This window comes from Falco biarmicus, chromosome Z (genome assembly GCF_023638135.1).
Source record: "Falco biarmicus isolate bFalBia1 chromosome Z, bFalBia1.pri, whole genome shotgun sequence".
Classification (NCBI taxonomy): Eukaryota; Metazoa; Chordata; class Aves; order Falconiformes; family Falconidae; genus Falco; species Falco biarmicus.
The window spans coordinates 1,275,365-1,302,943 of NC_079311.1; the positions used below are offsets into that span (position 1 = coordinate 1,275,365).

The 27,579-nt window shown below is 38.9% G+C and overlaps 1 protein-coding gene across 4 annotated transcripts in view; it reads left to right on the forward strand.

Annotated features, from left to right (window-relative positions):
• Window positions 1–24,578, forward strand: part of MSH3 (mutS homolog 3) — a 113,134-nt gene extending 88,556 nt beyond the window's left edge. For all 4 annotated transcript variants that reach the window (XM_056323951.1, XM_056323950.1, XM_056323949.1 and 1 more), the window contains 4 exons: window positions 17,578–17,764; window positions 17,962–18,091; window positions 20,695–20,869; window positions 23,996–24,578. In XM_056323951.1, coding sequence (XP_056179926.1) covers window positions 17,578–17,764; window positions 17,962–18,091; window positions 20,695–20,869; window positions 23,996–24,104 — 601 coding nt within the window. In that variant the 3' untranslated portion in view covers window positions 24,105–24,578. The remainder of the gene's footprint in view (window positions 1–17,577; window positions 17,765–17,961; window positions 18,092–20,694; window positions 20,870–23,995) is intronic.
• The last annotated feature ends 3,001 nt before the right edge of the window (window positions 24,579–27,579 follow it).

The window sequence follows — 27,579 nt, forward strand, 5'->3', positions numbered from 1 at the left end:
TCAACATGTTTTTATTCTGATTTTCTGGTAAGCTATAGTACTTGTTTTGGAATCTTTGAATCTTTAAAGGATGAGAATGAGAATGTTAATGTGTCTGTCTTGATTAAGATCTAGTTATCTAAATTCATCTGCCTGAACGGACATCTCAGCCAAATTTACTCTGCTTGGTGATAGCCAGATGATGTTTGACCTAAAATGAGTGCTGTCACCTCTAAAAATCATGTTACAGTTTCTACTGTGCAGTATATTTTATATACTCACAATATTTGAGAATTTTGGACTGTGTATATTCTATGCTTACTATCCTTCCTGCACTATCAGTCATGAGCACACTTTACTTGATGTCTTTTAAAGAACAAATAATGGCAGTTTGTTTCACTCAGCCTCATTTTTAAGATAATGCTGATTAATTTTTAAAGATTATCAGTAGTCAAAACATCTGTATTTTATAATTCAGTAAGATTTTGTATTAAATAATCCAGTATTAACAAGGATTATCCATCTGGTTTTTCCCCTTTTTCTTTAGTTAATATTAATAGTAATTAGCTAATAATTAGTTAATATTTAGTTAAATGGTTAAGAGGAAGAAAGAAACCCTGAGTTTATGTATTGCATTCCTTGAGAAATCTAGGATGGTCATTTCAAATTGTGAAAGATTTTCAGTGAAACTGCTTGTATGTGCATCTGTTTAAACTTCTGTCTTCTGTGTAGTGTAATTTGAGCAATCGATTGTACTGTTGGAATAGGCATTAGCCATTTGTGATGTTCTTCCAGGATATTAAATTTTGACCCAGTTGTCGCTTTTCTTCCAGTAGAAATGTTTAGGAGAGTAATTGCATCATAATTTTGCTTCAGCCTGTGGAGTATGGGGGTGTTCCTTGCTGTGCATCTCTAAGTAATGACATCTAAGTAATGACCCCTAGTAGGTGAGGTCTTTTCTGTCCTGCTGTATTTGATTGTCACTAGCCACGAAGTGGTTTTCACTGCCTGGTCTGGTCTTTGCCTAACTCCTACTTCATATTCTCCAAATAATCAAAGTCTCTCCAGTGGGAAAAAGAATAGATTACTAGATTCTTCAGCTCGGACGCTGAAGGTGTACAGATACTGTCCAGTAATTAGGCGCCTCTATTTTGGGGGGTTTTTTTGTGTGTTTTGTTGTTGTTTGGGGTTTTTTGTTTGGTTGGAGGTTTTGTAGGGTTCTGGGAAAGGTCTTAAAGTACCTAAGACTGTCAGGCCAGGTTAATGTGGTGTTATAGTCAGGGTATTTTTTAGCCCTAGGAAATTATCCTTGTAATAGTTTTTAATGCCTGGTTGGAGGAGAGAAACAACAAATTCAGCAGCCACATGTTATGTCCTACATTGTTTCTTTAATGCTCTGTCTGGTTGAGCGTACATTTCTGAAGCCTCAGCTTTGGTCAAGAGCTCTCCTCTGGTAGGGAATGAGCTTGAAGAGGTGGTAGAATTTCTCTTGACTTGTCCCCAGTTTGACTTTTTTGTTTTGTTTTCTTCTTCTGTGTTTTGTTTTGGGGGTTGTCTTCAGTTGTGTGTGTGTGTTTGTTTTTTTAAAATTAGGATAACAGCTATTCCTTTCTGTACTGCCACCCCAGGGCGCAAGTCTTTTGCTGGAAAACAGGATTTTTTTTGTTGATAACTTGGGTATATTTTTAATCTTTTAAAAACATTGCATGGGAAGATGTCCGTTTCCAAGTTATTTTCATCACTGCCATGGTGTGTTGTTTTCTAGATGCTGCTATTAGCGTAGCACCCCTGCTGTGAGGGATGCTTTACAGGCTGACTCTGAGGAGTTCTGTGCATCAGGAACACCAACAGTTCTGCTGCTTACTAAATTTTTTTAATATTGGTGCTTTATACTGCAGCTTCTTTTGTTTGTAGATGGCATCTTCAAAGTGTTGAATTTATATAGGTTTAAGAGATTAACATTTGTCTAGGATTTGTATCTTGTGTTCTAAGTAGGGTTTCCATGGAAATTGAAAGGTTGCTACTATGGTTATTCCTTTGGATATATTTAGTATTTATGTATTATAGCTTCTCTAAATTGACTTTAAATACTGCATTATATTAAACGTTTTTAAAGGTGTGAAAGGAACTGTATTGCTTACAGGTACAGTGAAAATAGGAATGATCCATCTTCATTACTGGGTGTATAGACAGAACACAGTGCTAAGGCTAGTCCAGACATTTCATAGTAGAGTTGATATTTTCATCCAAAAGAGGGGAAAGAGAGAGATTCTTCCACTGCATAATGCCCCTAAGCCCAGACAATACGCTTTTAGAACTCTGTACATGGAAAACTTGGGGGGGGGGGGTTGGGGGCTAATTTCCGCCAGTACCCTGCTTGTGTGTTACACTTGTTAAGGAAGTCTCTCTGATTGCTTCTATAGATTCTCCCAAATCTTACCATTTCTTACATGTAAAACCAGCCTTGCTATTTCCATTGCTATGCTTTTTTCCTAATCCTGAGAAGGGAGTGCTAGGGGTTGTAAAATAAGTAAAAAGTTTGCTTTATCATGAGGTGGCTCCAGCTTCATAACATCAGACTGAAAAGACACTAAATTATTCTCCATATTTCTGTATTTTTATTTAAAGCTATTTTTAGAGTACAAGTCTATATTCTGTTATTAAAGTGTTTGTATAAATTTCTCACTTGAATTTCCATACTTAAAATTTTCTTTCATGAGTATGTGTAAACCATTCTTGTACAAAAAAGTTACTATTTTTCAGACTGCATGCTGTGCCCATTATTTAAGGGATATCTATGTAGTATGAAGGAGACAATATTTTGAGATAATTCTTTGATACTGATATTTTCTTCTTCTTTTTTTTTTTCCCCTTCTCCAATAAGAGGTAATGTTTCCATGCAACCTTTGCTTAAAGAATTTAACTTAATCAGTGCCATTATATTTAAGGCTTTTAGAAGAGTTTTGGAAAGGTCAGCAGCCATATATTAACTTTGAATGGGATTTGAGTATTTAATCCTCTGATGCTTGAAAATTCTCATCCAAGTTTCTCCCTGCAGTAAATGGGTTCAATTTTTGCTTTAAATTAACCTTCAGTTTGTATTAGTCCTTCTAATATAGTTATTCAGATATTGAAATTAATATAATGTTTCTCTGCGTGTTGGTGTAAGAAAGACAAAGCAAGCATGTGGACATGTACATATGGAGGAACTAATGAAAGAAATTCTGTTGACCTAATCATGCGTTCATAAGAGGTGATGTTTAGCTGCTGAAGAAAGCTGACCTTTAAAGAGGTCCTACTTACCTCTTAATTTCTTACAGCTAGAAAACTTCAGCCTACTTCCTATATGCCACCAGTAGCTCTTCATGAGCATCAATTTTCAAAACAGAGAGAACGTTGTAACGTTTTGAAGGTAAAATATGTTCAGATAAGCTAATTAATAGTTCAAATACCAAATGCCTGTATTCAAGATTTTAGATGTTAATTTATGGAAATCACAAGCTACCATTAGTAAGAATATTGTGAAGACGACAAACTCATAAGAGGTTGTGGAGTCTCTTCTGGAGATACTCAAAACCCATCTGGACTTGATCCTGTACAGCCTGCTCTAGGTGAACCTGCTTTAGCAGGAGGTTGGACTAAATGACCTCCAGAAGTCCCTTCCAATCCCAACCGTTCTGTGATTCTGTGAACTCCTACCAACTCTAGGTGACGGTAAAGGGGCAAACAAGAAATTCCTTATTAGAGCACTTACCTGCCTGGCTTTCTCTTCTTGTGTTGAAATAAAAGCTATTTCACTTACTTCACTGTTCAGACCTAAGTCACACTATGGTGTCATACATTGTCCAGTGAGGTTTTACACCATCAGCTGAATTGGGCATACTGTTAAAGGTGCAGTTTCAGTTGTCTGAACTACGACGCACCATGTTTCAATTGCATTTGACTCTTGCAGGTTATGTGCTGCATGCTTAGAAGTTAAAAGAGTAAATAGAAGCATTAGTAAGATGCATGTAGATGATCCTGTCATGCACTTTGTCTCTCTCAAAAGAGTTATCTTGCTGTTTACAGATTCTCAGCATGTCTTTAATCCTCATGATGGCAAAGAAATACAGAGTTTCAGTTGTCTTAAGAGTGTATATTTCGCTTTATGTAAGACATGCAGTTGCCTGCACTTGAAGGCAATTCTCTTGGTATAGGCTCTGCACATCAGATCATCTGTACTTAGGCGTACAGATCTTTGTCCTACATTTTATCCTTGTAACAGATAACTGAAATGTATTTTTAACATGGAGGACATTCCTCATTGCCGAGTCTATACTTAGGACATACTCAGTTCAGGTTCCACTGTATATCTGAAAACATTGTGAAAACAGATGGTGGTTGCTCACCTTGAGTAGGGAGGGATGGTTTTGTTGTTCCAGCTTGTATTACATGTCTGTATACAGGGTCTTTCAGATAGACATGGCCACAAGCATAATCCTGCATCTGTCTGTTCTACGGCTCAAGCTGCATAGTTCTTTTGGTATTTTCTTCTTGTCTGTCTTCCTTGTGTAATGATTTAGAACATGTGTAATAGTTGTTCATACAATGACCTGATGCTTCTCATTGATTCAGCAGAATCTGTGTCCTGCTGAGGTACTTGCATGTGTGCCTGGCATGCATGTGGTCTGTTTGCATTCCCAGGTATGGAAACAGAAAGAGAGCATCAGGTTCAGGCAGTGCTTCTTGAAGGTGTCTTTGAAGGCAGTCTTCTGATCCCCGTGCAGAGACCTACCTCATTGCTTTTCATACACAGGAAACTGCTGTCAGCTTTTGTGATCTCTGGGTCTATAAGGAGAGGGAGAAGGCGGAGGAAAGGAAAGAGTGTTTTCTACACTGGTCAAGAACTGCCAGCCTTATCCAGCACTGAAATAATGAGGGAGTTTCACCCCCCTCACCACTGACCTTAGGTGGGTCATTTTATTTCAAGTCCACTAGCCAAGATCCAGCTCCAGCCACATACCTTGCCAAGGAGTGACAATTCTCAGTTGATCGATAGATTCAGTAAAGGGAAGGAACTTTGATTGCTGCAAGGGACCACAACGCTACTGAGAGACTTGCCAACCGAAGGTCACCTCCTGCTATTGAAGATTTCAGTTGAGGATGTATCCATGTGTGTGTCGGCTATGTCCTCACAGCTGTTGCATGTGGTGACACAGTTCAGGAGACTCTACGCAACCTCTCACCTGTCCAGTCTTTCTAGAGTCTAAGAAAACATCTACAAACAGGCTCTACCTGCCTTTGCAAAGACATCCCTTGTGCATGCATTACTTGGTTTTCCATAGGGTACCGATCAGTCCCAGACCAGCACCTCACTCCAGCCTGGTGCTTTTATCCCAGCTGAGCCTGTTTTCTTGTGGCAGAGGGACACACTGTCTTAGAGGCACGCCAGCAGTGTCCACCAGATAATCCTTCTTTTTCTTCTAAGAAACAGAACAGTGCAAGGAAAGCAAGCTCCTTCTGTCTTCTCAGTTCTTTGGACAAAGTGACCATGCACGTTTCAACCCTCTACGCATCAGCATAATTACATTGTGCATTCCAGTTTAAAGAAGACATGGCGTTTTTTAACCCTCTGCCTGGCTTAACATGGTGACACTGATGAGATTAAGTTTCTCTTAGTCAGTAGGAAGCTGCTTTAAAGGCCGGGACATTTCATCACAGAGTCTGTCCATGTGGGTAACTCTGTTGTGCTGTTCTGCCAGCTGGTGGCTGTACTCCCCTTGCTGCCTGTCAACACTTGCTCTGCTACTGCTCAGGTAGTACCTTCGACTGATCCTGAAATCTGCAAAGCTCATATGTGGCCCATTCCACTTAAATTTGTGAGTGGTGCACACTCACATGGCAGAGGGCTTGATGTTATATCAAAAAAAAAGCAGTATTTGAATGCCTGCGTGGCTGATGTGACCGGTACTTCTCATTTCCATCATCCTGTGAGCAGAAAGACCCATGTCAGTCATGTGCAGTTGGGTCCACAAAGATGGAAGAGGAAATGACATTTGAGTACCCCAAAGTGATGTTTCTGGTGTGAGTTACTACAGCCGTTGCGGATGCTTTCACTCATATTATTTCTCTGCCTTCATTGTTGTCACCTAAAAGAGAATTTATGGGCCAGAAAATAGGGGAAGTTTGTGGCTGTGCCTCTGTAGGCTTGTGTGGGAATGCAGGATACATGGAGCCCTTGGCCTGCTTCTCATAACACCTGCAAGGACTGCAGGTGTCTATTTCTACAGGGTATGCGCGAGAGGGCTTTTCCCATCAGCATACGATATTTGGGTTTTTGTTTGGTTGGGTTTTTCCTTGTCATGTATTGTCGATGGCATGATCACGAGCTGAAGAGCACAGACTTGAGATGTGGAGGGCTCAGGAGAGTGTACATAATACATTCTTTCTGTCAGGTCCTCTTCACTGTGCACAGCAGAGCGTGGCTATTCCTCTGCCAAGGTAAAAAAGCGAACTGAAGTCAGCTTCTGACTGTCATATTGCTCTCCTGTGCAGGAGAAGTACAAGTTTATTCCACCTACAAGTATATATTACAAAGGCAGAACTGTGTCCAGGTGTAGCAAATTCTTACTTTTGATATAAGGGACCTTTAGGAACACCTTGAGTTGTTTTAAGGTCCCCAATGCTTGCCTTGTTTTGGCATGGTCTAGAAGACAAAACATGATAATCTGGAAAGAAATGCTGTTAAAGCTTAGAGGACAGCTTAGGGGTGAAGGATGTCGTCAGAGTAAACTGAAAAACACAAGAAAACTCAGCCCTTTATTAGTCCACAGTCCTTAAAGGCTGTGCATCAAACATGCCATATAATTCCTTCTGTATGTTTTATTCAAAGTGTCTGTTTGTCTGATCTCTAAATGGTGGAATTGACTTTCAAAAAGGTTGAGTCTTACAATAGAGATATACCTGCCTAAATACTTTAACAGCTATTTAATTCTGACAACCTGACAAACTCATATTACTGTTTTGTCAAGTGTGTGGAGCTGAAAGAAACTAGTAGACAAACCTCGCTGTCTTCTTTCTAGACAATTTTTTTTTAGCCAGATAAAATGCTTGTACTTATGGCATCATTACAAATTTTACTGTGATTAATAATCATGATGGAAAGCAAATATTGTGTTAATACCTGCAAACATTTGGACAGTCAGTTTTGGATGTTTCTATTTATTTTTTGTTTGCTTCATTGAAATGGTTACCATCATTAAAATTTGAAATATATTTGAAATTGCATGGTCTATTTTAACAGATTAAAACGTTTCAAGCTTTTTAAGAGTACATGTAAGAAATCTTGAGAAAATCAGAAAGCACAGGATGGAATGGTATGCGAAGCAGGAAAAAGAGATGTTTCTGTTGGAATGGAAATTGGGAAGAAGTTTTCCAAGTGCTTTTCACAATAAATTAAATCTGAGGTAAATCACTTAGGAATAAAAGCAAGATAGTGCTTGTATATATTAATGGAGATGAATGTGCCATTGGTCTAACTGCTGGTGGCAGAATACTTCCCAGCATTTTGTGACTAGGCAAATAACGTTGCACTTAATTTCATTTCCAATTTTACCCATTGATCTGTAGAAGCGAACTGCACAGGAGTAGGACAGAGGGGGAAGAGTTTTGTATTTGAAGTAACAAATAAGTAACGAGCTGCATTATTTCAGAGCTTTGCTGCAGAAAAGGTGCAACTTGCACAGCAATAGGCAAACCAAGGTTGAAAAAGAGAGCACTTTGACCAGAATGCAGCTTGTTATATTCTTTGACACTGATGCATTGCTCAGTTCACAGATAAGCTAGATTTGCAAAGAGACTGCCCAGGAACTCACTTGTTTGAAAATGGTTTAGAAGTGTTTTTCACTAGAAGTCTCTCCCTCCATTGTGATTTCACTAAACACGATAAAGAAGTGGACATCCTCTGTCCAAAGCTGCTCTACGTATTTAACTGTGATTGCTGAAGGGGCAGCATGCTGGTGACCTTTTAAAATGGTTACTGGTGTGCAGGACAGACTTATGTCTTAAATGGACTTGACCCTCTTACTGCTATTCCCTTATGAGCTGAGTATGATGGTATTGTTTTCGCCCCTTGAGGCAGGGTCTACGTTTGTTTTGTGATAAATCTTAAAAAAACTATACTATACTTGAAATTATACATGAGAGATTACATAATCAGGATTATTATTTTTTTTTTAAAGCTGATTAAAAATCTTGCCCTGAAGTTACTGCATTGTTACCATTTCAGGATTTCTCTGCCTGTTTCAGAATTCTTGTGCTGCCCACAGCCTCCAAATTTAGTTAGATCATTGAGCTGGACTGGCATAGGTTTTATGTATTCACGTACTTTGTAATATTAAGTTGTTGTATGACAAGCTCTTCGGTATTTTGCCAGAATAGCATATAGCCTCTCATTTTTATATCACATGTGAATTTTGCTGTTCTTAACTCAAAAGGCAGTTACCAAACTAAAAAATTCCTTGCTTCCATTTATTGCTTTATTCAGCTTTATTGATTTCTTTGAGGCTTACAGGGTGGGATTATGAAGATTAGTCTTCCTGTCTGTCCTAGAAATATCAGCTAAATCCCAAAACCTGGCATGAAGATTCAGCTAGTCAGCTTCTTCATACCTTTATCATAAAAATTTAAGCTATGAAATTCTACGCTTGAGAGGACAGTTGGGTTTGGCAGGGCAGCCTGCAGGCGTCCTGTATAATACAGGAATCACCAGGAGACTGAATGCTGAAGTGAGACTGTGGAGCAGTTTATCTCCGCAGAGCAACTTGCCTGTACGTTACCTGCTTTTGGCCGGAACTTTGGTTGATGTCTTGTTAGATTTAGTATTTACCTTTTTTTAGTTGTTTACATCTGAAAGTAAATGTTTGTATTTAAAGTCATTCAGATTTTCTTTTGGAAAAAACCCAAATTATCTCAATTTGCCTATGTGGGTAGACTCTGAAAGATAAGGGTCAGAGAATTTAAAAGCAAAGGTACTTTTTCAAATCTTTATTTTATATATATGTCGTAATGCTTGCTGGTTTTGCCATACACATTACTTTATGTATTGTGCAGAAAAATAAGGGAGACATTCATACAAAGCAATCCCAAGTGACTGGCAAGTCCACATGGGAATTTTATACACTGACATGCTAAAGAAGTGTTGTTTGTGTTGCTCAGGGAAGCAACAATGACAGTCAAACAGAACTTGTTAGTTGTCAAGAACCCAAAAGCAATATTCAGAAATATTATTTCCTTATGGCAGAGTAATTTGTTTCATTTTGTTCTTGCTTAATTGTATTTGTGTTTATTGCCAGAATAACAGAAATTACTTAAGCCTTTCATTTATGGTTACAGTCATATAATAGACCTCTGGGGTAAATAATTCCCAGTTGTCAGGGGAAAAAAAGGGGGGTGGGGGGGAAGTAGTGTATTAAATACATTGCACCTATTTTTTATCACATGGAGATGTTCTTTTTGAAAAAGAAGAGAATAAGTAAAGGTTTGGTTAGTGTTGTTAAATTGAAAATTATTTTGTTCTGTTTTTCTAGAAAAGTTATGTGTTGGATGTATCATAATGTTTGAACTGTAACTATTTCTGACAGTGTTCTGTAGCTCTGTAGAAATAAATTCAGCTATACTATGGATATCTTTGTAGCTAATTTAATTACATTTACAATAATTTACAATAAGTTTTAATTTCTTCTGCATTTGCAGTGTTAGGTATATATCATATATGTGTAATAGTATATTTAACAAAACAGTCTTTGGTTCACATACATGGCATTTCATAACATCTGTAAATACAGCTGTTTTGTTTGCAGGGGTTTAAATCAGGCTTAAAAATTAAGTCAATAAAAGATGGTTATATACAGCGAGATCTGTAAAACAATTTGTGCTGCATATTGCAATATTCCTGAGAGGGATTGAAAGGCTTTCACCATAATGGGGGGTGGGGTGGGGGGGGGAACAGAAAATTTGCCTGTGAAGCTGACTTGGTATTTTACAGCAAAGTTGAAACTCTTACATTGAATGGTGGTATTTACTTTTCTAAAACTCTTCCATGCGATGAGTTAACCTAGTCACAATTTGAATTGGATTTTCTTTGGTGTCCACAGGTTTAAAGGGGAAAAGTTCACTTGCACTGAATGCTTCAGCTATTGTCCCTAGTCTGTTGCTATAGTTTCTGCTTTTTAATCCCCCTTGGCCTCAATCCTTCAGCTACATGTGCACATTAACTTAATTACCTTGAGTTCCCTCGCTGGAATCCAAGAGTAGTAAGTCTGTGTATTTTAGGGTTGGGTTTATCTTTGTCTTCATTTTTTCTGCTTCTTCAGGCTAATACTGATGGTTCACAAATAAACACCCGATAAGTTTTTAAGCTATCCTTCAGCAAAATTATTGTACTCTTCATCTGCTCTGTCTCTTGACAATCAGTAACATTTATTCGGTGTTAATGGTTTCCTGCAAAGAAGTCAGGGTAAAAGCAGGTGTTTGGAGCTTTGGTTGCTTAGTAGAGCTTTCATAAACTTCTCCATCTCGTACTGGCCTTCTGGCATGTGCTGCCTGTGCCAGCAGATGACTGGGTCTGAAGGAGAAGCTGCAATAGAACCCTCAGTTTGGTAGCTGGGTACCGGAACAAATCATAACTTTCTCGCTGAGGGCAAGAAAAAAAATGCTAAGTTCTGTGTTTGAATAAATGTCAGAGTTGATGGACCTGTGGAAAGCATTCCATTGATACATTAGGTATAAAATCCTTTGCACGTTTGAATGCAGAATTTAAGGTATTGCTATTGTGTCCTTGTTCTTCTAGTGAGTACCCCGCTACTCTGAGAGCTCAGCCCTCATGCCCTGTCAGCCAGCTGCTGTAGGGTTGCGAGTAACATGGGCTGCGGAAAATGGAACTTAGACTCGAACACGAGTTTTAAAATACGATGGAAAATTTTAGCATTAACCAGAAATCGGCTGAATTATCTTCACAGTGAGTGGTGTATTTGCTCCAGGTGATGCACCAAGTATTTTTAAGGAGTTTTTCATATTATTGAGGGTATCATTGCTGAATTTCAGAAAAGAACTTTCTCAGGTGTTCTTCACTAGGTAATGTAACAAGCTTTTGGAAGAACTGAATTCCTGTCACTTTACAAAACATCAGGAATGAGAGGTTATTGGTATAACTTGTCACTCAGTTACTGTATTGACCTAACCAGTATTTTGTCTTCTGAACTCAGTCCTACCTGTTCTGTCAGTTGAGGTGAAGCTTTTAAAATATTGAATGTTCACTGCGATCCATAGATGTTTTTCTTTCCTCTGGCTTTTAGCACAAAATCAATGCACTTCACATCTTGAAATCTAATCCTGTTAGATATGTTTCTTTTAATATACTGAGGTATTTGTGTGTGCAGCATGCCTCTGTTGTCCAGGTCTATAAGATAATGAGGATTTAAGTGATTACTTGTTCTGGCTATTTCAGTTACTTAGTGGTGTAGAAAAGTGGGGGGGGAAATGGTAAAAAACACCATGAAACTGGGTGTTGAAATTGCTTTGGACTTGATTTTGTTTCCAGGATAATGCAAAATATGTATCCCTAGTGGTGTTAGCTTTTACTAGTTTCATTAATTTCTCAGTGACTGAGAATATCCTGTGTCTACAATAATTTACAAAATAAAAATGGATTTTACATTAAATGTGTAGTGCATTCTGTCAGGCTTTTCAACAACTGTTCTTCTAAATTGGGTAACATACCATTGGTGGTACTTCATTTAAAATTTGCAAATAAGCAGTTGTAGAAATGGTTGAGCATGTGTGTGCATGTTGACTGTAAATAGCTTAGTATTGTGAGCATCTTCTGATTTCTTGTCATTGTCACCCACATAACTTTGCACACATTTACTTTGTAGAAGTTGCCCGTGATTAATGCAAAAATAATAACAATCCTGATAACAATGCTTTCTGTCATACTTAGGATGAGTTATTTTTTAAAAATTCTGTAATTGCAGTTTCTGTAAATTATTTTTCTTATTGTCAGTTTTTGGCTTGAATCAGTAAGAGCTTGATGGAAATGAAGTAAGTGATTTACCAGTACTCTGTGGGGGTGTGTGAAGCATTAGTTTCTTGCCAGTGAACTGTTATAAATTTGCAGATGCTCTCTTCTAAAGAATTACTTGATAAATTTTCATTGTATATGGAAAGTAGCCAAAGTCACAGCATTTAAGTTGGGCTACTTTTACACTGTCCACTGTGAAATTCTTATTAGTCTGATTGTTTCTAAAATACGCAGGGCTTCAAATGGCTTTTGTGGGCAAAACTGAACGATTGTTCTGGTTAGAGGTGTTGGGGCTCCTGGGACCGCAGTAGGAGAGGACATGCAGTATTTAGCCTGCCAGTGCTCCATTTAGGATGCCTGTTCATATTTTCTTGGCAGACCAGTTTGCGAGCTACTTTTGATTTTTAACCCGTGAAGTCTCAGTAAGTGTTTGCTAGATGCCTAATAGACAGCCAGTAACTGAGTTCAGTGGGAGATTTACTGAAGTGTTGAAACAAAATTGCACTTGTGTTCTTCCATTGATGTCAGGATCAGTATCAAGTTTTTCTGTTCCCATAAACACAATCTTCAGGTAATACCCAGACTTCTGCGACCATTTGTTTTCTGCAGAAACCAACTGAAACTTCAGCTGGGAGGAGTTTTTTCTGCAAAAGATGAAAGGATACGAAACAGTTGTTATGAGATCTTTTAAAAAAATATTAACTACCCATTGTTGATCAAAAACATGTTGTAGAGAAAGGTTCCATGGAAGAAAAGGGATAAACTCTAAGTCAAGAGCCCATTTCGTCTTTTTTTTTTTTTTTTTCCTGTAAACTAGTTATTTTAATTTAAGTAACCTCTGTTCAATTGCAGTAATATTTGAAATGACATTTTGAAAGGGTTTGTGTGAGAGGGAGCAAGTGCACTTCTATAGTCATATTAGGAATTCATTTTATTTGTTTTTTTCTCAGTGTTCTCTTTGAGTCATAGAAGGTCTTTGTTGTTGGTGTTGAAAGCCATATTCTACACGTTACATTTAAGATACTTTCAGAGAAAAAATAATTTTTCTTTCACTATTAATTGTTCTTGATGAATAAATAATTCTGCCTTGAGTACGTTCTGAGGTGGAATCTGGCTTCAATTCTGATTCCTGGGAAGACAAACCATATCTGGAAACCTGAATGCCTTCTCTTGAAAACTGCAAAGGCAGTGTGTAGAGTCTATACTAACTAGGTTTATTCTTCTGTAACAGGCACTAGGTTTCATTTCTCCAGTAAGTATTTCAGATGAACTTTAAGAGTCAAGTGCATGTTTCTAAAATCAAGGTGAAAAATCTTAAATTTAATTTGAGCTTTTTTTTCAGCATTCAGTACTTTATAAACAAGGAATTAAATAGCATCGGGATGTTGACAGCTGTATGAAAATAGGGATTCAGGGGAATGGTTCTGCAGTCTTGTTTTCTAGGATTTGTTCAGTGCAATGTAATTGCTTTTTGTTGCTACTGGGAGTGATTGGGCAGCTTGGTCATTTTCACAAGCAGTGTGAGGGATTCACACTGACATAAAAGAATAATGAAATACCTGAGATGCACACAGTGCTCCTAAGTTTGTAACCAACCAACAGCATGTTGGGTAACTTCTTCTGAAAGGCAGCATGGAAAAAGCCTTAAATAGAAACTTCTTTATCTCAGATTCATTTTTATGCTTGGGAGATTAGTTTTTTTCACTGCCTTCTGTCATACCAGGGCAATTTCTGGTTTAACCTACATGTTTTCACCTTCTGGGGACTAGTGCTGGCATAGAGCAGCTGCAGTTCTCCAGGCTCTCTACTCCACTCCAAAACAATGTCTTGATTTATTCTGTTGTTTGTATGCCACTGTTAGCCATCAAGTCTGCAGGTCTGTACCCTTATTCAGGACGCTTTGGTTTTTTGAGAGAAGTACTAACAGGATGCTCAGAGAAGGAGCTCCAAGAAGAGCTCAGTGGCCTCAAATTAAATTTCCTCCTATTTCATGGATAGCTGTTAAAGCTGTCACACGTGTCTAGAAAAGCTTGTAAGCAGCAGAGTTCAGGGGCCACTTGCAGAGCCACACAGATTAGCAACATTTAGTCTGTGCCCATTGGGAGCAAGTTTAAATGGATACTGACTATATAAAAATTCTTGAGATGCAAGGAAAAACGTTATGCTGTTTAATTCTAGTGGTTTCTGACTAGTGTCATAGCTTGTATCATTAAAAGAATTCTCAACATTTATAGAGCCTTGTAGGACAAAATATCATAGGATACCTACCTTCCCAGAATGATGAGTGCTTGCATTGGAAAAGGTCAGTACTGTGTGTTGACTCAGGAGAGCAGGTTAAAAAAACCAGCCATTTGAATGTTCCTGCTGCAGAATAAGGCACTCTATCTTTTTCTCTAGTAACATACAGGTCACATACAGGTTAAGCATATAGTGCTAGCTGGCTTACATAAAGATAGCTACTGCTGCGTATCATCTAACTAACCCTCTAAAAATTTATATATTAAAACATTGCCTCCCTGTTGTTTTTTCTGAGGCTATAGACAGGAATCTTTACCACTTGAAACCTGGCATTGAGAAGAGATAATGGCTCCTCTTTTTTTTCTTTTTTTTTTTCTTCTTCTTCTTCTTTACATAATAAATGTGTTGAACATTGTAAGATGAAGAGCTTTTAATTTTATGAAATTTGGTTGACTGTCAAAGAGACATTATAACGAGTGGTTTCCAGCCAAATTGCATTTGCTGAGGAGTGATGGATCTCTTGCCAGCACTAAAGAGGCACTTCTCACATTGGATGTCTGCATGTTCCTTGTGGGCAGAATATTATAGGAAAAAGTTTAATGTTTTGATGTATAAAAACATTTAGGAGTCAAGCTACATTAAAATGTAAATTCAAAGCAGCAGCTGAATCTTGTAGAAGTTTAGTGGGATTTATTAAGGCCTTTTTAAACTTGGAAGAAAAACAATTGTTTAAACTGTAAGTGTTTTGATTCAGAAACTTTGTGGTATAGTAATAATATAGCATACAGTGAAGGAGCAATGCCTTACCACAAATTAACTGTTAGTTTTATAAAGGCAGTCATCCACATTAAAATAATTACTCTTACTTGCTTGTGGGATAATACTGCTTATCATCTAAGTTTAAAAAAACAATATGATTCTTCTAATGTCAAGGACAGACGTAGAAAGAACAATTTTACTCCTTTTCAAAGGGTGATATTGAAGAGTATTTATGTCATTATACACACTTTTTAAAAAAATCTATAGATAAGCCTGAGTTGGATTTGAACATTCTAAGAGACTGAAAAGAGAGGGTTCTTTTGCAGCTGTTCTTAACAACAAGAGAAAAATAATACTCATTTCTTTTTGTATCTTGAGCATTTAGTGAGGAAGTCCTGAAAATTATTTTCTTGAATGCAAATTAGATGCAAAATGACTAAATGATTTTGAGAGGTCTATGGAAATGATGCAATCCAAGAGATTGCAAATAGAACTAAGAATTCTTAATGTAATACTCAGAGGTGCAGAACAGCCAGCCTGTTACATGGTGTGCCTCTAACAAAAAGCCAAATAAAAATGATAAAATCATCATCACCATCATCATCATCATCTTAGGGTCAGAAACTAAGGTTAAAGTTGACCATTATGGAACCAGAGATTCTTTGGACGTAAAAAGTATTTGTTGTTCTGGTGAACTTCCTTGTAGTTAATAGTGTTAAAAATAGATCTAAGTTATGTTGTTCTCTGTAGATCTGTGCAATATTGCAACAAAGGAGGTTTGTTTGTTTTTACAGTAGTACATGATAGCTGAATGCAACTAGAAAAGGGTCTGGCGGGTGTTGGGGGCACCGTGAGAAATTCAGTAATACGTTTGTTAGACTTAACCCAGCATTTAAAAGGATTACAGTAGTAAGTGGCTTAATAAAATTTCACAATGCCTCAATATCCTGAATTATACATTTAATTCAGTGAAATTCATGCAAAGTTTAATTAGCTTATGTGCCAAATGACCTTTATTCTGAAGTGTGTGGAAGTATACCTATTATGTGTGTATGTAAGCACATACTTAATGACAAACCATCTTCAACCGAAATCAGTTCCTTTAAAATTGAAGATTTGCACATTGGGAAGTTATGCATGCCACCATACAAAATATGCAGGGCAGGAACCGGAGAATATATATAAATCATAGTTGTATTGGGTCCAACCTGCTAGTTTTTGCTATTGGTTGTCAATTAGTCGTAAAAATCACAAGAGCCTCATAAAATGATGAGTATCTTGCTAGTGGTTCTGTAGGCAACAGAAGCAATTATGCAGCAAAAGACTGAGAGAAAAAAAGCTATATTGGGATTCTCTTTAAAGGTTTTGATTGGCTTTAAATACTGTTGTGGCCAGCTGTTATATTTGAAAATGTAATATGCTAAGCCCATGAGTCAGTTTTCCTTAAATCGATGTGGTTTATATGCAGCTATATTATTGTCTGATGAAAGTGAACAAATCCATTTTTACAGCTCTACGCAGTGGCAAGCTAATGATAACCTATCCTGGAAGTGATACTCTAATGTGATTAATATAATTGAAAAGCATATATGGGAAAAGGAAATACTCTTTCTTCTAGGTAGAAAGCATATTAATTGGCAAAGAAAGCTGCAGAAGAAGAGAAAAACAGGGTGGATTACCAACAGATTTCTGAGATTAAAATGGCAGTTTCACAATTTGAGATAGAATTTGAGGATTGAAGGTTGCATGAATCTGAAAGACTGCTAAAAGACTTGTATGAAACATGAAGGAATTTGTGGGTGTGTCTGTGGGGGTGTGTCCGACTGCTGTTATCTGTTCAGGGGCATACATACCTGGTCTTCTGAATGTCTACCCTACATAGAAATGCTAATACCTGATACTTTCAGGTGTTGTTAGCACTTAAAAAACATACAAATTAGATGTTCTAACTAAACTACACAACCAGAACTCATTTTCATAGCTGCCTTTGCTGGAATCCTTGTGAGCTGACTGGTCTTTTTAAAGGTCCTTTTTAAAGGACAAGCAGGCTGCTTTGTACTGTTTGTCAAGGTGGAAGAATTACATGGTGAGAAATACCCCCTTGCCTACCTCCTCTTTTTCCCTGATTCCTGTTGTTGGCATAGGATGCTGAGATTTCAGTCTGTGGATTTGCACTGGGACACAACTACTGATGACCCAGAAAAAAAATCTCTGCTGTCCCTAGAGCCTAACCTCTCCCAGTTGCCCATAGGGTCAGTATACCCTGTTTTCTTGGGGAATATGTGGAAGCCCTTATTTAATGGTACGTGTGGTTCTCTCTGGACCTTTCATTCTTTTAGATACCCTCATGTCTGTGCCATGCGGTGTTGTTGCTGTTTTCCTATGCAGTAGCTTGTTCTGGGAGGTGAATGAGTTTTCCTGTGCTGCTTGGAGCAGCAACAAGAGATTTATAACAAAATCATTATCATGGTTTTTTTTTTCCCTAACATGATCTGGCATTTATTTGAACTTAATAAATTAACTTGTTTTGTATCCCAATGCAGAATGGGTGCAGCAGACAACATTTATAAAGGCCGAAGTACCTTTATGGAAGAACTAACAGATACTGCTGAGATAATAAGAAAAGCAACTTCAAGATCACTAGTTATTTTGGATGAATTGGGAAGAGGAACTAGCACACACGATGGAATCGCTATTGCTTATGCTACACTTGAACATTTTATTAGAGATGTAAGTATTCAGTCTGACATGCTTGTAGATGCTTTTTCAGCTTGTACTATTGTAGGCTGACTTGACATGGTGTGATTTCCTTGTAGCTATGTGGCATGTCTAAACTGGGGGCAAAGGGATATGTTCTGTGTTGCTGTGTTTAAAAAAAAAAAAAAAAAAGCAAAGCTAAACCTTCTTATGTGTGTATTTCATTGTAGGTGGAGTCACTGACGTTGTTTGTCACTCACTATCCCTCGGTTTGTGAGCTAGAGAAGGTGTATCCAGGAAAAGTTGGTAATTACCACATGGCTTTCTTGGTGAATGAGGAGGAAAGTGCTGAACAAAAAGGTACAGTACAAGTCCATCTGAGATTCTGGCACTATAGGCATAGGCAGAAATTGTAAAATTGTTACGGTGATTTAAACCTCAACATGAACGTGACACATCCAGACTCACTATGGTATCGGCCTATACACACATTTTGGGGGGCTTGAAAACTGAACAACCATTTACCTTTCATATAAGCATGGCTGAGCTAGGCCAGATAAAATATTCACCCAGCACAGTATCCAACTTTTCACAGTAGGCAAATAGAAAGGATTAGGGAGGAGGGATTAGGGATCAAACATATGTCAACTCTTTCTCTAAAAGATCTCACTGTCTGCAAACATTTGTTATTTGGGGGGCTTCAAGAGCTAGATGTGTGTTGTGTTTTTTAGTATCTTCAATGGATTTCATTTCAACGAGTTTGTCTAGTTTCCCTGAGTATTCTTGTGTACTTTTAGCACCTTCGTCCTGCTGTGTCAAGGAGCCAAATGTAACACTGCACTGTGTGAAGAGCCACCTCTTGTTTGTTTTGAAACTCTTTTGAAACATGTACCTTCACTTAGTGGTTCCAATTCTTGAATTAGAAGAGGCAGAGGACTAATTTCTGTTCGTCCTTTCTATGCCATGTGTAATTTTGTAGATTGCTTATCATAATTCCATTCAGTTCTAGTCTTACCAAGCAGGTGAGTTACAGCCTTTCTTCTTGTCGTTGCTCTGAATTAGTATTTTCAGTAAAGTTTGTCTGCTTACTGCTTAGCTCTTTTTCTTGTTTGATAATGGGTGTGTTGAGCATCTCTGTCTAGCTGCAGTGATGATTACCCTTCATGGATAGAACTGACAGTTACCATCTGTTCCCTGTCTTTTAACCAATTATTTACAAATGCAAAGGTCTTCCTTTTGGGTTATGGCTGCTTAGTTTGCAGAAGAGCATTTGATGCAGGACTCTTCCTCATAAGCTTTTTGAAAATCCACATAGGGTTTATCCACTGGATCTCCTTTATTCACCTGGCTTCCAAACTTACCACGGATTTGTGATGTAGGATTTCAGTCCATACGGATGGCTTTGATTTTTTTTTTTCTTTTTTTTCTTTGTTTTTTCTTGATGGATCAGGTTTAATCAGGTGCTTGACAATTGTGCTTTTATTCTCTTTTTCCCACCTTGCCTAGTAATAGCCATTCCTAGGTATTTTTTTTACGAATTGGCATGGTATTTGCTATTAAACTTCCCCCTAATTCATTCTTAATATTGTATTATCTGCTTCCATCGTAAACTAATCAGGACAGGCCACTTTAGTATTTGCCACTAACAGTGTTTAAATATATAATCTACCACTTTAACTTTTTTTTTTTTGTGAAGTTAGTTTAAAAATGTAGAGTTTGGCTAGAGGGAGATTTCAGCTTTTGTATTCTGTTTAATATTAGAAACAGGGATCCGTGAAATATGTGTTCGCTTTGAGCACAGGTAGTTCAAAGTAATACGGTGTTTAGGTGAGCACTCTCTAGCCACACTGATGTTCCTAGTTAAGAGCATTGCTCTCCTGAGCATCAGCATGTCCTTTTCTCACACAGTTCATTAATTGAACTGTTCATCTCTGATACTTTCAGGCGATTGAAATGAATACTTACTATTCCTTAACTGTTGTGTCCGTGAAACCCTATACTTTGTGTTTCAACGTGCAGCTTGAGCATTTCTACAGGTTAGTTGACCTGAACCTTCAAGCCATATGTAGTCTTCACTGTTTTGCTACAAAAGGCAGTAGGTGTAGTACCACAGCCTGTGAGCAACAACACATTTATGTTTCTTACTCTGCCTATATCTTTAGCTCCTTATGTCTTAACATTTTAATTGTTTTATTTAAGGTGAGTTTTTTGACATGTTTTTTGCAGTCTCTGGCTTGGACCACTCAGATCAAATCAGCTTGAGTCATCAGCATTTATGGAAATCTCCATTGTTTCCATTTTTAAGACAGAAAAATAAATCTCAGTAAATGATCCCATAGTTTTTCTGCTTTTTACACAAGGCCTGGGTTGTGCAGAGATGCAACACGGACGTCTAAAGGGGAAGTGGAAGGAGTCATCAGATTTATAATGATAGCTCTTATGTTTCCACCTTACTGTGATGGAGTAGAAAGAATCCCTAACAGAACATCCACCATCTTAACCTTTGTTTTTTCATGAGCATTTTCTGTGGCTCCTAGCTTCCTTCCTGGCAGGCACAACTTTCTGTTGTGCTGTAGTTGTGGACTTGTAATTGTGGGATTACTGACACTTGCTTTATTCTGTCAATGCTCAGCAAACGTGAGATGCAATATCCCAGCTACAGCATAACTAAACGATTTGAAATACAAAGATTCTAAGTTCTGCGCGCACACACACACACGCACGCGTGCATCTGCTTACTAAGAGACCAGGTAAAGTATAGTAAAGAGTTAAGTCTCACAATGGGTAGGTAAAATGCGTGGTCTCAAGAAAACATTTTTCTTTTGTATTTCTTCGATGGAATTTCATCAATGGAGAGGAGGCATGAATGATAATGAGACCACAATCTTTGCCATTTTGGTCTTTGGTCTACTACATTTTATTAACATAATAGAGGGGTTTTGATTTTGGTCTTATTTTTTTAGGGTCTGAAGGTGAAGAGCATCCTGAATTCATCACTTTTCTTTATCAAGTAACTAAAGGAGTCTCTGCAAGGAGTTACGGGCTAAATGTTGCCAAGTTGGCAGATATTCCTGAAGAAATCTTGAAGAAAGCAGCTCACAAATCAAAAGAGTTGGAGAGAATAGTGAACGTGAAAAGGTCAGAACAATTGTGGTTTGGTGGGCTTCTTTTTCCCCCTAACAAAACTTTAGCTGTTAATGGAAAAGCTTTTCACACAGTGTACATTAAAAAATACCGTAAGACCTACTTAGATATCCTCCTACCCTTCAGGGAAGAGGCAGTGAAAGAAAACTTTGAAAAAAAATGTTCACGAAATTGTGCTATCCATTTCAATCAAAGCTGTATATTTTAAATAGTTAGCTATTATGTCAGATGTTGATTGCTTTCCTCTGAAACAGGGTTGGAAAAAACTAAATGCACCATGGGCTAACATTAGGAATAGACTGGTTTTTCTTTTCTTGTGGGAAATACTAAAAAAAATGTATTCTTTCAGGTGTATATTTTCACTCTTTTCAGGAAAAGAGATTTGAAATATAACTATCTTCTAATACCTACTTCTACTCTCACCAGTGGTAGTGAAATTACTAATAGATATAATTTAGGATGTATATTATTTACTTTGGAACTTGAAATTGTATTTACATCCTATAGTGTAGAATGCAATGCAGATATTCTTCTGTTTTAACCTGAAAATATTTATAATGTATTTTGATTGCCCCCCTAAATACACAAAATTTTAATGAAAGTCTGGGGATGTAGTATTTTTATGATAACCAATTTTTATTTAGGGGCATGTGTACTTTACATATGAGACTAGTTATAAAAATTCCCATGTATATCAAATAGCATCATCTTTATAAAGCCTGTAACATTATGTACACGGTTTAGATAATAGGTATGGGCTAGTATTCATATTCATTTCCACTGAATTCTTTGTTGTTGTTATTTTCAGTGATAGTCCTGTCAGCAAAATTCAAATATCCCTTTAGGAATGAGGATCTTTGTTGTCTGATGGCTGTAACTAATCCTGACAGAGTAATTTCATAATGAGAAAATTTTAAGTACTAATTATTTGTAGGTGCAGGCAGTTAATCTGAAACTGAATAGTGCTTAGTGCTTAACGCCAATTTTAGCTCCTTTTAAGAAAGCAGAATAAAAATATTCTGTTTGAAGATACATGGCAGCTTATGAGAGAAGTGGTAGTTACATTAATTGTAATAGTCCATAACTGACAAAAGTAAAACAACAGATTACTAGCAATATCTTAATTCTGTTATAGGATGTGTAGGGGTACTAAAATAATGAAAAAGTTATTTTTCAGAAAGGTGAGAGAATGAACTGGAAGGCCAGAGTTACTATATAATGAAATTAAGATGTGAAACAATATAATGCATCCCTTTGGTTTATCTTTCTTTGTTCTGTGAAAGTCATGCTAGCGTATTACTTGGATAGGGCACAAGTAGAGCTCTAACATGCCTCCATTGCTAAAAAAAAAAAAACAAAACAGAAGAGTTAATTGCATGCAAGACCCATGAGCAGTAAAAATGGTATGTGACAATGTAGTTAGAAGACTGATTTACAGTGCCCATAGAAGGGTAGAGTTGAAGGCTCACTGGGCAGCGTTAATTACGGGACTTAACTGTGTCCCACTTACCAACTTTTGAGTACATGTAAGCTCCTGTCTGTATTTTAGCTTTCAGTATGTAATTTTATTGCCGCCTTCAAGCGAAAAAGAACAAATACTTAATCTAAAGCTGTCATGAGTCCTTTATCCTGAGTTTTCATGAAAGGTGGAAGCCACTGCACTGCACACTGCACTGCAGGCTGCTGCCCCCTGAGCTACCTGAGCACCCCTGCCTGGGAGGACCGGCTGGAGCATCCCCCAGCCCATCTCCTGCAGCCTGGAGGTGCTGCTTCCCGGCCTTCCCTCCATGGTGCCACAGCTGGTTGTAGCATGACCAAAAACCAGGCCAGGTCAGGGATCTGATCCAGCTGAAAAGGTCATTCTTTCTCTACTTGTTATAAAGCAAGTTCAGTTTCCTGATGTTACGTGTGAACAGGCGTTACCGCCTGAAGAAGGAAAGGGTGGGAGTGAGAAGAGGAGGTGGCACTTAATTCTGACAGCAGTTGGTAAAGGTGACCTTGAGGCTGCAGTCCTGCCTGCCAGACCAGCCTGCCCTGTGGGCACTTGACACTTTTGCCTCCCCCTTTAATGACAGACGGTGCTATGCAGGGGGTCAGGGACAGGGGACATCCGCCACACAGCAACTGCTGATTCATCAGGGTTGACCTGTACCAGGTTATTCCTTGGTCGTAGACCTCTGGGACGCAGTTGGGAGGGAACTTCATGCATCTATATAAACTTGGAGCTCAAGTCAGCAAAAAACAAAAATACAATATCAAATGTGTCTGATGATTTCATAGTGCATAAATTATTGTATTATGTAATTCGTAATTATTCCAGTGCTCATATGCAGGTCATTATAGAAATACTTTTTTTTATATTCCTGTTTGTTTTCACTTATTGCCATGACGTGACCCAGGCATCGAAGTATTTTTCTGTATCTTCTTCCCAAAAGAGACAGTATCAAGTTTAAAAATGGGTATGGTAGGAAACAAAAGTTACCACGATCTTGGGAATCAAACTCAGACCTGCTGCTGCCACAATACCCACAGGCCAGCTGCCCTGTCTTTATTTTTTAAAATTACTTTCATGTAATTTAAGAAAGTCCACTGGGTAGTTCCATCCGGTCTTGACATCTTTGTTGTCAGGAACGTGTGTTAAACCATTTTAAGTGTCTTGGGTTTTGTTACAGCCCTTATGATTCACGATTAAATCGAAAAATACAGAAAAGCAAATAGGAAGGATGTATGTACTCATTTATTTTGAAAATGTGTTACCCCTTTATGACTCTTCAAGTGCAAATTTATAGGAACTGGATTGTGGAAGTTAAATGGGGCAAACTACAATACTGTTTATTTCTTTTAATGATTTACTCTGCTTAGTGTTTTATTTCACCTTGTCCATGCTTCTGTTATTTTAAGTTAATTATAAAATTAAATTGTTGACTGTCCTAGAGCTGGAATTCGTATGTTGGAAAGTGTTAACTGACAGTCTTAAAGATCATGTAACGTTTTGAGCTGTGCAAACTGCTGGTTTTGACCACATATAGAATTTTGCAGATGAGTATAGGGCTTTCGGAGTTTGATGTGCTTAATTTAAAAATGTGTCCATATTTTGATTAATTTCTTGTTTTCCCCCAGAAAAAAGCTGAAGTCCTTTGCTGAAGTGTGGAAGATAAATGATTCACAGGAACTACAAAAATGGAGAAGTATATGTGAACCTGAAGATGAAAGAAAGGACAGGTTTTAATCCTCAAATCATGTCTAAAGATGAAAAATACTGGCAAAAATATAGGTCTGGAGACTAATAGATTCTATCAGGGTATAGTTCTAGATGCATTAAGTTGACTTTTCTGCTTTTTTGACAGATAAGAGATGTTGCATTGCGATATGATGCCTACCACACCACTTCCTGATTGTATGTCACTTCCATGCTCCGTATTCCTTCCCTGAAGTGTTTTCCACCCTTTTCCTTAATTGAAAAATGTCTACTGGCATTGCGTTTCGTTTCTAATATGTTTAGAAAACGTGACAGATTATGTTGGTAAATTATTAGGTAAATCTTTTATAAATAAAATAATGTCTTTTAACTTTATTGTACTTGAATTTCTAAAGAAATACTCCTCTGCATTGGGAAAATGTAGCTGAGTCTTAACTATGCTATATTGCTGTGTATTTGCTAAGAATGAATACAATAAAGAGACTTTTTTTGTTCTAGTATTAATGCATTTAAAATTCACTGGTTTTGTAGAGCACCTCCTAGTATCTATGTGCATAAGGAATTTAGAAAAGTGTGTGTTATGTGGCAGCATTAGGAGAGTTTTCTTTCTACTAATGAGATTGATGATGGTGTGCAACTAGCAGTTTTCAAAGCGGCAGCACAAAACATGCATTGACTGTGTTTCAGTTTGCCTCTTTTTTTATTCTCATGCATGCCTGCTTCCCTTTCAGCTTTAGTTTTCACCCTAATGTTGGCCCTTTCTGAAATTGTCTGGAGAAGGACTCCAAGTTGGAGTATCCCAGGATGAGGTGGAAGAGGCAGTTCGGTGCAACTGGCTTCCCCGCTGCTCTGTCAAATGCTGAGTAAAGCTGGAAAGAAGAAATTATTTTCAGGTTTTTTATCATCAGTTACAGAGTACAAATTTTAAATGGGAATGTGGTATCCAGATTAATTTTCCTTTATAAATACAGCCAGGTGAAGTACCTTGCTATGGAAAGGAAGAGTGATGTTGACATTGTTAAACCTTCCCAAATCGTTTTGTATTAAAAAAAAAAAAAGTACGTGTTGTGCGCGGCGAGGTGTGGGTGGCTGCCGGGCGCTGCCCCCGTGCCCGGTGGAGCCCGTGGCCGCCGGCTGCCAGACGGGCCCGGCGCTGGCCACGGCCCGGCCCAGCAGCCCCGGCGGGAGCCCCTGGGGGGCAGCGCGGCTGAGGAGGGGGGGAAATGGCCCACGGAGCTGCGGGAGAGAGCAGAGAGCCTGCCTGAGAGCAGCGGCCCTGCAGCCCCCGGGCCGGGCAGGGGGAGGCCGGGGGGGACCGGCCCGGAGCAGAGCCCCCCCGGCAGGGCAGGGCAGGGCCGGGCAGGGGGAGGCCGGGGGGGGACCGGCCCGGAGCAGAGCCCCCCCGGCAGGGCAGGGCAGGGCAGGGCAGGGCAGGGCCGGGCAGGGGGAGGCCGGGGGGGACCGGCCCGGAGCAGAGCCCCCCCGGCAGGGCAGGGCAGGGCCGGGCAGGGCCGGGCAGGGCAGCCCGCGGGCAGCCCAGGGCCGGGCAGGCCGTGCCCCCCGCCCGGGGAGGGCCCCGCGGGGCAGGGCAGCACACGGTGTGTGTCAGGGCCGGGGGGATCTCTCCCCGCCCTGCCCTGCTGTGGCCGGCCCCAAAGGCCCCCGGCTTCCCCCGGCGGAGCCCGCTGTGCCGGGAGGGAACTGCCGAGCGCTCTCCCTGCCCGGGCCTCGCCCCACCAGCCGGGGGTTACAGGGGCTCTGCCCGGCACCGCGCGGGGGGCGCCGGCGGGCGGCAGCGCCGGGCACCGCGGGCGGCCGGGACAGCCCGGCACAAGTGGAAAGAAGTCTTATCATCTTGATTTTGCTATAAGGAAAAGAATAAAATGAGGTTTTGTAATCTACGAGATAGCTGAGCCTTTCCAATTTTTCCAGCAAATGAGGGATTTTTTGCAAAATTACGCATGTCAGATGAATATGAAATAATGTCATTGTAGGAGATTGCATTAGCCTTTCCAATATAGAGAACTTCGTGCAGAAAAGGATGTAATTTTTTTACCTGTCATAAACAATTGCTAACCTTCAAAGATTTTTTCCAGATTCTTCAGATGACAAAGCATCATTTAAACAAAGTTTCTCTGCCACTCAAATAGCAGCAGTAAATACAAGCACCTCCTTCCAAAGTGTGCAGTATATTTATTTAAACTGTAAGACCCAAAGAAGAAAACCAGGCTTTCAAGGTGTAGTTACACATGCATGTTTATCTATCTGTGCCACACATTGAGGCATAGTGAATCTAATACTCCATTATTAATGCACACAGATGCAGTGCATTGAATCTAAAGACCTCTGACCATAGTGTTCAAAGAGAATAAATGAGCCATTATGAAATTTCTGTATGTGCTAACCGTGCTTGTAGTAAGACTCTCTTTGCCCTTAAGGGAGCATTCAGGCTACACTCTGACAAGAAAAAAACACCTGGATGCAGCCTGAAAAAAAAAAGAAGAAATAGCATTAAGTGTGGGGAAATTGACATGGGATTACTGGCCTGCTCATACCCTCAAGTACAAAGCAGTTATAGCAGGCTTTTCTCTTAATGTCTGTGATCATTTTGGAAATAACTTTTTATTTTAGTCCTGCTCAGTTCAACATTGGGGTTTATGTTGCTATCCTGACAAGGCGTACTTTAGAAATGCAAGCTAATTATTAAAGCTACTGTTTTATTCACTGCTGATGATTATAATTCCTACCAGATAAGTAAACAGTTATCACCATTGAGAATACACTATAAGGAGATGCGTAGTAATATTAGATGTGTTTACTGCCAGTTTTGGGATGTATTTCTACCGAACCATGCAGTAGAGTGCAGATTTATCTAGACCTTGTTCTGTTGATGAGGAGCAGCCGTGCTCATTAGCAGAGTGTGTGCCATGTGAGGGCAATCGCTCTGGGATGTGACAAGTTTGGAGCTCGCTTGGGTATGTTTGTGGAGCGTGAGATTAGGCATTGTCTAGACAGGCAACCAGATGGACATTCCTTGGCTTTTGGTAGCATGGAGTGCAAGAGGGATCTAGAGAAACAAAGACCTGCTGGAAAACAGGGAAAGGCATTAATTTTGTAGGAGGTTTTTTTCGTTTCTTTTACTGTGGTAAGTTGGTACTTCTGTGTGTGTCACAGCAGGAGGCTTAAGAGAGAGAAAGATGAGAGGCTTCTCTTCTGTTTTCCCTTTTTTTTTTTTCTATTCTTTTCTTTTAAATTCCAGCACGCTTAAAGACAATTGTCTTAAAGGCACTTTGAATTACAGTTTTTGTAGTGGTACAATCTTGGAGATGTGCCCTATTTTTAAACCAAAGTAATAAAATTTGGTCTGTGTGCTGAGTCAGCAAGTTTGATCCTGCATACTGATGTCTACTATGCTAAAGAGGAGTGACCCGTACTTAGATGCTCCTTGGTTGTAGTTGGAATTCATGCTAATCTTGAGTTTGCCTTCAGGAAAGGAATGTCTAAA